General features: G+C 41.6%; 1 protein-coding gene across 2 annotated transcripts; it reads left to right on the forward strand.

Annotated features, from left to right (window-relative positions):
• Positions 1–910: 910 nt before the first annotated feature.
• LOC114468447 (uncharacterized) lies at positions 911–12,645 on the forward strand. Of its 2 annotated transcripts, none has more exons than XM_028455344.1 (2): positions 911–1,205; positions 8,492–12,645. In XM_028455344.1, exon 2 carries the CDS (start codon positions 8,922–8,924, stop codon positions 10,734–10,736), a length of 1,815 nt encoding a protein of 604 aa, XP_028311145.1. In that variant the 5' UTR covers positions 911–1,205; positions 8,492–8,921; the 3' UTR covers positions 10,737–12,645. The 2 variants fall into 2 exon arrangements, with proteins under 2 accessions (XP_028311145.1, XP_028311146.1); XM_028455345.1 differs by lacking the exon at positions 911–1,205 and adding an exon at positions 1,869–2,003.
• The last annotated feature ends 533 nt before the right edge of the window (positions 12,646–13,178 follow it).

The following is a 13,178-nucleotide window of genomic DNA, read 5'->3' on the forward strand; positions in this document are numbered from 1 at the left end:
GGAAACTAAACTTAAATTTACGTAAATGTCCTTAATTGTGGGACTATTTTTTAAATTTTGTGGAATACTTTGAGGAAAATTGCAGGGGGTTTTTTTTCCAACAGCTTGAGACTAAATATTACAACATGTGATATAAGTGCAGGAAATACTGTGGAGTTTTATGGAATTTGTGTCTTTGGAGGAGGCTGAGATATCTACAACTGATTAGATGGTAAGTGATTTATCTTTTTTTCTGTTATTTTGACTTTCTGCGGGCAAAATCAGATGCTCTAAAGGGCTGGATTGAGCTCCTGGGTCTTGAGTTTTACAGACGATGTAGATGCTGCAGTCAGAAGCAAAGACCCTTCTAATCTGACACGGACGGCCCAGGATTCAACTTATATATATGGAATTTGTATATATATATATATATATATATATATATATACATATATAGGCCTGGCTGAGCTGGAGGGATTTAGAAGTAGATGCTCAGGTTTTCTGGGTCAAGTTTGGAAATAAGTTCCTTGGTTTGAACACGTGCAGGGAAGATATGAATGATGTAGATGGAAACAAATAATACTAGATTCTTAGGAATGAAAATTACTCATAAATGCACTGAAGATGTGGGGATGTGGGGGTGGGAAAAGGGAAATATGTTGACCCAGGAACAGAGGATTCACTTATTGCCTTAATTCCAAGTCTTTGATGCATTAACGTTTTCTAGGATCACAATCACAATGTTTACTGTCTGTTCTCCTTTAATTCTCACTCACTTTATTACGGATTATTACACACCCTCATCTGACCGGGGCTGGCCCGGTTCCTGGTTCCGCCCCTGTTGGGTCACCCCCGCCTGCAAACAGGGAGAGGGCGGGGCCGAGAGGGAGAGAAAGAGAGAGAGAAAACGTGACTAGGCACCCAAAGCGTCCTGTTATGCAACGACTGACCTACTAACATACATTTGGAGAGGGAAGGAGCGAGAGAAGAAAACAGAGTTAGGGAGAGGGAGAGATGAAGGGCGGGTGTAACCGGAGCAAACGTTACATAAGGTGCACTAACGGAGCACTGACACCGTGATCAACCACCACCATCATCATCGTAGCAGCAGCAGCAGCGCGTCTACCTGCTCTCACCGGAACGCCGCCGCTTCCAGGGGGCGTTTGGGGAGCTCGTGCGTAAAAGCGGATTGTTGGATTTTAAAACGATTACATTATTTAAAAAGGGTGAGTCCATTTTTCTTTCCATAATGCACATATTTACAAATACATATACTTAGAATTATTGCGCAACATGAGACTTTTGCCTCTGGTTTGGTGCTGTGTATGTTTCAATGTCAATGGGAGACTGTCTCTGTGGAGCTATGGGGGGGGGGGTCATCTATGGTGGAGGGGTTGGACATGGAGAGGGTCCGGAGATTCCTTTAGAGTTTGAACAAACAGAAAAAAATGTGCTGGAGATGATTGTGGAGCAATGCACATATTATGTTTGCGCCCTGTGTGTGTGTGTGTGTGTGTGTGTGTGTGTGTGTGTGTGTGTGTGTGTGTGTGTCCGTCCTACACCTGCTTGCGCAATACACGTGGCGCACGTATGCGCGACCCATTGAAATCAATGCCGTAAAAATGAGAAACTATAAGTGTTTGGTGTCTGTTTTATTGATATTTATAAGTGTAATCCTTTATTTTTTATACAGTATAATGTCAATATTATTTAGTTTTTTTTTGTTTTTTTTTACATCAATATGATATTATAAGTTCATATATAGTACAGTAAGTATCATATATCATAAATAATGCCTTATTTTTGGGTTAGTAGGCCACACACACACATACAGCTGCAGGGGGATAAACACGTCATGCCTCCTAGGAGGACACACTTCCCTCCGTCACGTGTAGCAGCTCTTTGTAGAGGTTAACGCGGTTGTGCACTCCTCCGGGTTAACCCTTCAGTTGTCTGCAGCAGCCAGTAAAGGATCAGCAGCAGCACACGGAGCGCACCCTGACACCATCACACCGGGATATGATGTGAGTTTAGGTGCGGGTTTTTTTTGGGTTTTTTTCCCCCACCGTGTTTGTTCTCGTGTGTGTGTGTGTTTTTTCTGCGCACGCATGTAACGGTGAATGGATGAAGTTCACGGGCGCAGCTGCGAGGTGAGGCACGGAGCGCAACATCTGGATCAAATGTGGGTCATGTGTATCCAAACACCCAGGGAAATGAGGTATATTCTGCAGGCTGCTGCTGCTGCTGAGGGTTTTTGCGGGCTTTTCAACGGGACAGTTGGATGCGCACAGTCTCCTCAGATGACTGAGGATTGGATTAAATATGCATTAACACGGTTTGTCAGACAGTGCAACAAAGGCGGCGCGCGGTGAGAAGCACGTTTCTCCCGTTGTTTGGATGCCTGGTGGCATTTATTGGTGAATTCAGACATCATCATGTAATCATTTATATGAACTTTAACCAATTCTACAACTGCACTTACACTCTAGAAATTACTATGGAAATGAATGTTTCACACTCAATTCAATCAGGAAAACGAATTTTACCCTTGATATTTTATTTTAAAGAGCATGGCCAGTGTATGTATGGTTTTTTTTAATTTTTTTTTTTACTCCAGATGTGGATTTACGCACAGTTTGTAATTGTAATCTTAATCGAGAGCAAGTGTCAAACTCATGGCCTGGGGGCCAAATCCGGCCCTTCTGAGCATCCAATTTGGCTAACAGGAGAAAGTAATAATGACAGAGAAAACATGCATCATTGTTTAAATGAAACTCAACAATATTTGCTGGGGCTCACAGTTTTCCTGGTGTTTATAATGCATGACTGCAGTCATTTTCTATGTTAAACAGTTGAAAAAAACTTCAAAATTCATACATTTTCCTATAATAATGTGATAATATTTCCCTTAATTTAATAGCAATTAGTCACAAAACCTAGAAAATTGAATGTGAAGAGCCTGTTGGGTCTGATATTTATCACTTATTGCTTATATATGGTCGGTTTCTTAAACATTTTGTATTTTATGTATACGTAGAAATGCAAACTATAGCATGATGATGTTGAAATTACTCATATTCCTGCATAAAATATGTGGCCCACTTAAGATCAAACTGCTCCATGTTTGGCCCCTGAACTAAAGAGTGTGTGTCACCTGCGTACATATATAACCTGCAAGCAAACCTAAACGACATATTTGGCATCACGTTGCACAACACATTAAGTGAATAATTAAATAAAAATTATGATTATGCAATTGTCAGAAAAAAACAATCTGCAGCTGAGTCTGCGCCACTTGTGCTTTTTGAGTCGCACAGACCCTCAGCCCAATTGACTGGCGTGTACGCCCAGGTCTCCATGCCAGTGATGAATGTAGGTCACATCAGTGCTGTAAGGGGGGGGGGGAGCAGAATCCATTCCAAACCACACAAAAATAAACCCTCATCACGCCATAACAACTGCATGGAGGACAAGAGCCATGTATCCATGCACTTTGGTTTCCATTTCACAAAAAGCACTGGGAAATTAGTAAACTTATTGACATATGTTTGGGATTTTAATTCATATGAATAAATAGTTTTGTGTAAAGTATATTCTTTTAACTGTAATTCTTGGTTTTAATCAGAGAAACAAATGTGGACATTTCGTTTTTAGTGTAAATAAATCCCTCTTTTCCAAAGTTCTTTTGTTTACTTTTTAGGTTTTTAAGAATAAGTACGTTTGAAGTGTAAGTTTGATTGCTTTTCCTTCTTAGCTTGTAAATAATCATCAGTTTAATCAGTAGTTTTCCTCATTGCATCACTGAATTGACACACTAACCCAGGTGTTTTAATGTAAGTTTTCAGCTCCAAGTGTAGTTCCCATGTGTGTATAGACATGCTCATGGTTTCCATCCTGCCCCAGTTTTCAGCCTCCTGACTCTCTCTGGGTTTCCTGGCACATGGGAGACAATAAAAGACGATGGCCGTGCTTTGTTATTGTGCTGCGGTTTGGAGCCATGCACAGAGGCAAATTACAACATTTAGTAGGCCAAGGGAGCACATGTGACTGGTTCAACACATGGACTCAGTCACTGCGCTTCTCTTTTTTTGAGAGAGAGAGAGAGAGAGGGAGGGAGGGGGGAGGGAGAGATATGGCCTGTATTCGTGGAAAAAGGATCCAGTTGGATAAGGACTCGCTGGCAGTATGCCTAACCCCACCTCCCCCCTACTCCTTTTTCTTGACTTCTATTTTCTTGGGAAGATAAAGTCAGCCTGTCTCTTCCAACAAATCCACCCTCCCTCCCTCAGACTTGGAATTCAATCACACCCATAACACCCCCCCCCCCCCCCATACCGACACCACGTGCCATACATTGCATTCTTACTTGAAAGAAGGCAGCTGGAAGGGAAGGAGAGGAGGGGTTGTAACAGTTTCATCACCATCCTCCACCTCGTCCCCCCACCCCCTCCTCTTTTTGTTCGCCCTGCTTCCATTTCCTGAAATGCTCAACAGAAACACGTGTTGACTGAACTTTATCCCTCGGCCCCGTTCACTGTTTCCAAAAAGCTCACGCAGCCACAAGCTTCCACAAAGCTCTCATTCCACACAGTCCCCATGATGACACGTGAATAATAGCAATAATGTGATAGACGGAAAAACAGGAATCTAGGTCAACGAATTGTTTATAGAGGAGCGTTCGCTGTGGTGTTTGTGTATTTCAGCTGGAAAATGACATGTGTTTGTTGGCTTCGAATGAAAATATGCATCTGGAATTCACTTGGTGTACAGTTTGGAAAAAAACGAAACATGGAAACTGTTTGCAGAGGGAATAAATGAAAAGACATTATCAGGATGAATGTAACAACACCATGACATGACAGGGACAATGATGCTTCCTATTAAACAGATTTACACCTTACATTTAAAACACAAGCACGGTTCAGGTTTATATTAGGGCAAGGGGTGTCCCGATCCGATATCACTATTGGATATCAGTCCGATATTAGCCTGAAAACGAATATCGGATTCAAATTTCTGGATTCTCCGATTTTTTATTTTTATTTTTTAAATTATTATTCAATTGTAGAATACTGGAGATATTATGTTGAAGGTCAAAATGTATGTAACCAATTTCTTAATGATAAGTAGGTCAGTTTTTCTCATACCTACTGTTGCTGACTATTGTTCTCTGTTTGAGTAACATCACTTGATCAACCCTTTTCTAACATTCCACACTCCAAAATAAGCAATTTTTAAAAAATGATTATATTAAAGAAAATAAAAAATAACAAAATAAAAATGTATGTATGATTCATGCTGATAACGGTATCGGCCGATATGCAAGGCTGCAATATCGGTATCATATTGGAAATGAAAAAGTTGTATCGGGACACCCCTAACTAGGGCTGCACGATAATGGCCAAAATGATAATCACAATTATTTTTTTGTCAATAATGTAATCACGATTATAACCATGGTAGGGGGAAAACAATCTGTTTTTATTACACTGATTTTAAACAAACAATGTGTGTACAGCTTTAAATAAGTATTTTACTTAAAAAATAATTAAAAATTAACCCAAGAATTTAAAATGTAGCAAAGGCTAACTGAATAAACACATCTTTACAGAGTACAGATGATTAGGTTAATTTAATCGTGGCAACCAAAATTGTGATCACAATTAAAATTTAATTAATTGTGCAGGCCTAGTTTATACTATTGTTTAACATGCACTACAAATTGTGTAAGGGTTTTTTTACATAACGTTGGGAAACACTAGTTTTACAGATGGGCAATATTGTCGGCCTACCAATTTATGGGTTTGCTACCTTCAGTTTTTCCTTGACTCGTGCAATTTCTAGTTACAATATGTTTGGTATGGCAGAGCTGGGTAATCTCGTATTGTCTTTGTTTTCTGCAGAAACACTTTAGTGGCACTTGAAATATTCAGTGTATTGACTGCAATATTGTGTACAGATGAGAAACCAACAATTCTGCAAAAAAAAGCGTCACAACACCTCATGTAATTCATTCACTGAGATGCATAACGAAGGGAGCAGCAGACTAACAGGAAAGCAGGAGGAAGGCACGGGCCCCCAGTGTGTGATAATTAAACAGTCGCTTTCATTCATGGAGGCAGAAGTGGCATATACGCACTCGGTGACGTCAATCGACCCCATTGTTGTTCTGAGCATCTGATTATGGCCGAGGTTTTCAAAGGAACGACAGAATGCACAAAATAATCGTCCGCCATATTCGTTTCTACCCCTTTATTTTGTTGCTATGGCTGACACATTCTTTGATGCAATGGCAAAACTGTTGCAACTGCATCCGTTCGTTCCACCCCCTCCAAGGCTGTGGTCTAAACTCATCTTCATCCCTTTCTTTGTTGTAATTCTCTCTCAGTGATCTCCTCAATTACTGTGTCTTTGCTTCTTGGCTCGGTTTGTCACTTTTGAAACAATGCACTCATTAATACATGACCGTGTTCTTTTCTGGGCAACATTTAAAAAGAAAAAATAGTTTCCATTCTGTACTCCGACACTCATCCTGACCTATATTCCTGAAAGAGACATTTCAGTTAAGCCAGTGAGCCCGTGTTTATAGAGTCGCCCAGTTTCTGGGTCAGTGGGACAACACTGAAGTAAAGTCTCTCACCGGACACTCTAATGTCTGAGGTTCATACGGTTCACCTGGACACATCTGGCCCAGCTAACCTAGTAAGATCAAATCTAACAGGAAGAGGGGAAAAAATCAGATAAACACTGACAGACTCTAATTTTAAGGACTTTTTATAACCAGAAACAAACTCGTGAGCCTAAATGACACAGAGCCAGCTATTGACAACATTTAAAAAGTAATTTGCTTTATATACAGGGGAAATATACTCATGCACTGTGAGAAGTTACGTAATGCTATGATATAAAGCACCAGATTATGTGATTACTGATTACAGAGACAGTGTGTTCTTGTCTTTATCCAGTCAAGCTTACGAACACAGCTGCTGACAAATGTACGTACATATCCTGCAGACACAGCCTGGGACGTCACTGATTACGTGATTGTACTGGATTTTTCCACAGCTCTATCTCAGAATTTATGAATACATTCAAAGCAATAAATAATAAAAAAAGATTTATGTAAAATAAAAATCACATGTATTCTTAGTTATGTTAGTCCTTTTCTTCATCTGTCTGATAAGGTTAAGTTTAAGTGGAGGTTTTCTTTAAATCAAGTTGATGGAAAAAAAATAACTGCATACAGGACCCAATTTTTCCCATAAAGAAATCCATTGATCTGAGAACGATTAGTACTATTACTGATTCACAGAAACAGGTGAACGCCGCCGATGGCCAGCGAAGAACTGTAAAACTTATTAAATATGTTAGAAGAAATAACTGGGTAAGTGACCCATTCAGTCCACCCAAAAGCAGAGCATTCCAATAAACAAGTGTAAATCTAAAACATTTCCTTTCCTTTGTTTACTGATGTGTTTGCTTTTCTTTGTTACGACGTCCGACCACCCAAATCTCGCAGCCCAGTGGTAATCCCCACCTCCTGCCTCCCCTCTTTCCTTCCAGAAACTCTTGACCTATATTTATCAATGCCCCACCTCCCAGCTGCACCCACACCTCTAAACCGCCCACTGGAGTCTGACTTCTTTTATCCTTGACCTGCATTGCTGCAGATGCCTTTGTGTGCTCTATCTACTTCATTTTGCACCATTGATTTGACATTGGAGTTGTTTTGGCGAGGAATGCCGCCACATTCCTCAGCGGATGAGTGCTTTGGTGGGCAGCTGTGTTTCCAGATTGGTGCTTTTCGGTCTTTCATTGAGAATTGATTTTTGTGTGTGTGTGTGTGTGTGTGTGTGTGCGTGTGTGTGTGTGTGTGTGTGTGTGTGTGTGTGTGTGTGTATGTGTGTGTGTGTGTGTGTGAATTGTTCTAAAACAGATCCGGAAATTCCCACCAGCTCTGCGAAATGACTTACCTATTGTCTGCCTCTGAACACTCATCCCCCGCAGGCTCATTTTCATGCTCTCAGCACAGCTCAGACTGATGTAACACGTTTTTGTTTCAGGTATTCACTTGTCTAGTTTGCCACACAAGGCAGTTCTTATTTCTTTCTTTTTTTTTTGCTACCGCAAAAAATATTTTGAAATGTTTACAATTATTTAACCTGGTTGCGCTACTAAGCCCACACTGACAAGATGTAAATGGGTCATTACTCTCTCGATGAACTCAAAGCCTAAAAGTCAACATTAACAGGCCAGAGGTCGCAGAGCTCCAGACAGATCAGATCAATAGAGGAACGAAAGCTGAAAGGTCAGACAGAGGTCTGGTGACCATTCATTGGTTGCCATGGGTGACAGTCAGTGCAAGTCAGACATGCAAAGAACATTTGTGAAAGCTGGTTGGAAAGAAACATATTTAAAAAGTCCAATAAATAAGTGCCTCAAAACCCATTGTATTTTTATCATGAAAGCGCTCTGTGTATTAAAGAGTCCTTTTTTCTCTTTATCTCTACAGACTTTCATCTTGCTGCAGACAGAGCAAACAGCCGAGGAATGAGAGAAAGAGAGCAAAGCTCCCCAAGAGACTGACACACAGAGGTAGACGGGCCGACCTACATCCTGCTGTTTACTTGGAGATCTAGGACACTTCTCTACCAGCTTAGCTGCTCGTGTTCAACCCATATTAAGTCAACAAGAGTGGAGAGAAAACAAAGGAAACTGGGAGACTGACTGATGAACCGTCTCTGATGTGAAAGTTGAGCTATTTTGACCTTCTTTTAGTCTAAGTACGGCTGCTGCTTCTGGACTAAAATAGAGGAACTTTGCAATAAAGCGATCCAGATCTTTGAGAAGTGAGGTGGTTTCATCACCTCTCCTTGACCCCTGACCCAGTTGTTGACTCAGTTGCTAGAGCACCATTTCAAACTGGCTACCACGAGGCAAGAATGGAAAATCTGACCTCCGCTCTCAAAACGTTGAATAAGAACTCAGGGAATAATCTCAACTGCCTTGAGGCTTTTAATAGTTATGTAGAGCCTCTCCAGGGGACTCCATCTCGTATAGGACGCCTCATCAAACCTAAACCCAACATGAGTTGCAGGAGGAAGCGGGAGTTTATTTGCGATGAGAAGAAGGACGCCTCCTACTGGGAAAAACGGCGAAAGAACAATGAGGCCGCTAAGCGCTCCAGGGAGAAGCGGCGTCTCAATGACATGGTTCTGGAGAACCGCGTCATCGCACTGAATGATGAAAATGTCAGGCTCAAGACTGAGCTGCTCCAGCTGAAGCTGCGATTTGGCCTTATAAGCACTGCCTCTTACATTGAAAAGAGCCAACAGATTAGCGTAGCCAACAATAGCAGTAGCGGAGGCTCCTCATCATCATCCTCCTCTGCTCCATACTACTCCAGCGGCTACTCCAGCAGTTCTCAGGTCATGATTAACTCAGATTCATCAGAAACAGAACAGTCAGGGCACAACGAGAGCCACAGGCAGCTGGTGAAATACTCACCACGCGGCTCCCTCTCTGACATGTCTGATGCCTCTTCTCGAGACAGCCCGGAGCCGATTCCTTTTGAGATCAAGCAGGAAGGTGACAGGTTGGAGATGGATATTGCCAATGGCACCACCACACAGATTATGTTTAACATACACCGTGGTCTGGCGTCTGTCCCCACTCACCACCAAATCCAGCAGCACTCTCAGGAGCTGGAGGCTGCATATCATCATCAGCAGCAGCATGTTCACCAGCAATCCAATCAGGAGCCAATTACAGCTATCAACAATGTAAATCAAGCCACCCCTCACCCACCTGCTGCCCAGAGGAGCGTCATTCTGTATGGCGCCAGCAATGCCTCCTTTCCTGTGGACCACATGGCTAGGACCATAGACATTGATCTGCAGGCTGCGTCAAAGCAAAGCAGTCAGGTGTGCGTTAGCCAGCCAGCCCAGTCCATGACAGACAGCAACACAGAGACACTTGCTGAGGTCGCAAACCTGTTGGAAAATGAGCTGTTGGACTCCCATCATGAGACAAGAGCGAGGCAGGGGTACAGACTTCTCCAACTTCCCCAGGGACAGGAACAGCACCAGCAGGATGCTGAAGCATCTGCAGAGATGCCCCACAAACCGGTAGAGAGAATCCACCCCTCCCACTTGTATCACCATCCACAGCAGCCTCATCATTTATACCTCAGCGCACATGATGAGGAGCCACCTGTGCTCACCTACGAGGGTGGGCCCAGGAGAGATGTTTATTACTCTGTTCAATCCAATTCCTCCACTAAGGAGGCCATATCCAGTAAGAGAGATGCATGTAGCCCCGAGAAAGACAACTCCACAGATGACGAGGAGCCACTTTCCTCCTCTTGTTCAGACATCAGCAGTTTCAACAGCCAGCACCATAGCAGCGTTCACCAGCCTTCATCGCCTCAACTCTCCAACCATGGTTACCCTCAGGTCCAGGCCTGGGATCCTCAGGCAGAGGTCAGGGGAACTGCACTGCCCCACAAACTGAGACTCAAACACCGGGCCATGAGCACCGGGAGCAGCAGTGGGGGCGGCCATTCTTCGGGCCAGGAGTCCCCGACTACTCCTTCTGCTGCCACACCACCTCCTCACCCCCAGCATACCTACTTGTCCCTGACCTCACCACAAAACATTAAACAGGAGAGCCATGGTGGTGATTTCAAACAGTTTGCCTCCATGTTCGGGCCCAAGAGCGGGAAAACAAGCGGACGACGGAACAAGAGGCGAGAATAAGCAACTGTCTGTTCGGGACGTTGCTTTGACCCGGATGAAAAGACTCAATCTACCCTGCCATCATGCCTTTGTCCTATAACAAACCCTACTGGACAGTAAAGTGGGTTTTTCTCACCCAAATGGCTGGAAACCTTTAGGGCTGTATCATATGTGTATATATTTGTACAGATTTTATCATTTCTTACACCTTCTCCATACTTACAGAAGCACTTTTGTTTATGTAATGAGAGGAGGAATGGAACTGCCTGCTTTTCTACTGTTGTTACCCAATGATAAACTGAAGCGTACATCAGTCAAAGCACATTTTAACAAACTGCAAAAAGAATGTAGAAAATTAAGTTTTCAGCTTTATCAGGACTATAAATTTGGTACATATCCAACTGTAGACAAACATACATGTGTATGGCTATCTGCCTTATTTTAAAAAAAAAAAAATCAAATGCAAGAGAGCATGGGGATGATCCCTCGACCAAAGATTCACAGACACCACCAACTCTACAAGTATTAAGTTCCATACCTCTTCCCAAACCCTACCTCTACCAACCCATCCTCTGCCCCAAACCATCCACATTCTTTCACAGATGAACACCGTTATATTTTTTTTCTAAGCACTTCGTTTGTATATTATTGTTATATATGAATATATGTATCTATTATAAACATTTATTTTAAGAAAAAAAAATTGGGTAGAAATTCAACAAAAAAAATGCCACAAACCTGTAAGAGGCCTCTGAAAGTTACAGAATATTGTACTGTGTAGCCTGGGTGTCCACTGTTGCTGCCGGACTTTAAAAAAAATAATAATAATGGGGGGAAAAAAGCCTCTAACTTTGATTGTAAGCTTTCACATTAATCATTAGTTAATGCCCTGTTTACATAAAATGGCCATTGGGGCACCATCAGCACTGAATGGAGAACAAGCTGTTTTCTGAGGCCAGGTCCTCACTAAGATTTTTGAATTTATTAACCTTCAACCAGCCTTTAAACGTTAGGTGGACTTCACCAGCTGCAGGCTAAGAGCCTTCTCTGTATTGGAGCTTTATCCTGTCTCAACCATTCACTGGCCCACTGTATTTATTTCCCTTCTTCTCCACATGCCCATCAATGTATAAAAAGCCCACAGGAACATAGACGGAGAATGTGTACAGACCTTTGTAGACGCAGCCTTGAGTTTGAACTGTATTGCTAGCGTAGGGCGCAAGAGGAACTTAGTTACATTCGAGAGAACAGTGCACTGAGCTTTGATTAGGTGTCCTCTGTTTCTACTTTGGATTCTACACCAGTAATGTCCCACCAGGCAAAGTATTAAGCTAATTATTTTAGCTTTGTGCTAACAATTCTATGCCTAAGCATTAAATCAATGACGAGGACCCTATTTATGCACCTCTATGTTTCATTTCTGTGGTTCTGTCACTGGACAGTGATGAATTACCTTCACTCGACTGTAGTTTATCATGAGTCTGTGTGTACCATGTTTGGCTTTTTGGTGCTTGTGTATAAATGTAAAGCTTCCCTTCACCCGTCCGCCCCTCGAGCAACACTGTACCGTTCATTTTATTGGTTTTCTAACCTCCAATGTGGAGGTGTTGTCCTTTCTGCCCCTCTATAGTTTGTCTTTCCTGCTGCTGACTGTAATGACTTATTTGACTCATTCCTCCTCCTCCTTTTTCTGTGTGTATTGATCAGTAATGTTTGCGGTTTTGCTGATGGTTTTATAATTAAGGAAAGGACAGAGAAAATAAAAACCAGCAAAGATAGTGTGGTGTTTAGAGATGGGTGGTGGTTGGTCATTAACCATAACTTCCTTTGGACATGTACAAAACACTAATGTGCGCTGTGAAAGTTGGGAGCATTTCATGAAAAAACAAATAAAGATCATGTTGACTTGTCAGCATTTTGATGAAAAGAATGTGTTTTTCTTTGGTTTCTCGCCAATGTTTCCGATGTTAGACACACAATTTTTTGATTTTTATAGTAAAGAAAGGTTATCCATTGTTTAGCATTGAAAAACCTTGGCAAAAGACAGTGTTTTACCAAATAAACTATTTAATCCAAACTATTTGTGCCATTTCTTTTTGAAGTATTGGGATCAGGTTTTACTCAAAAAATTGAGACAGTTCCTTTAAATAATAAGTTTACAATTACCATCATTAAACATTTTTAGTTTCTCAAATGTGGCTATTTTTTGTTTTGTTTTTTGTTGTTAAGGAAATTTAACGTCAGAGATTTTAGGATTTGTAACCATGTCAGAAATAAACTGAATAAATAAATTAAAAAAAAAAAAATATCTAACTATTTCTTCTTCCCTTAAGAAAATATTTTTTAAATCAGAATCAGAGTCAACTTTATTGACCAAGTAATGTATTGAATACACACAAGGAATTTGTCTTGGTGAACTGTGCTCTCTCTAATAGTGTAAACATTAAATAATAACAATCAACT

This window comes from Gouania willdenowi, chromosome 8 (assembly GCF_900634775.1).
Source record: "Gouania willdenowi chromosome 8, fGouWil2.1, whole genome shotgun sequence".
In the NCBI taxonomy this organism is placed as follows: domain Eukaryota; kingdom Metazoa; phylum Chordata; class Actinopteri; order Blenniiformes; family Gobiesocidae; genus Gouania; species Gouania willdenowi.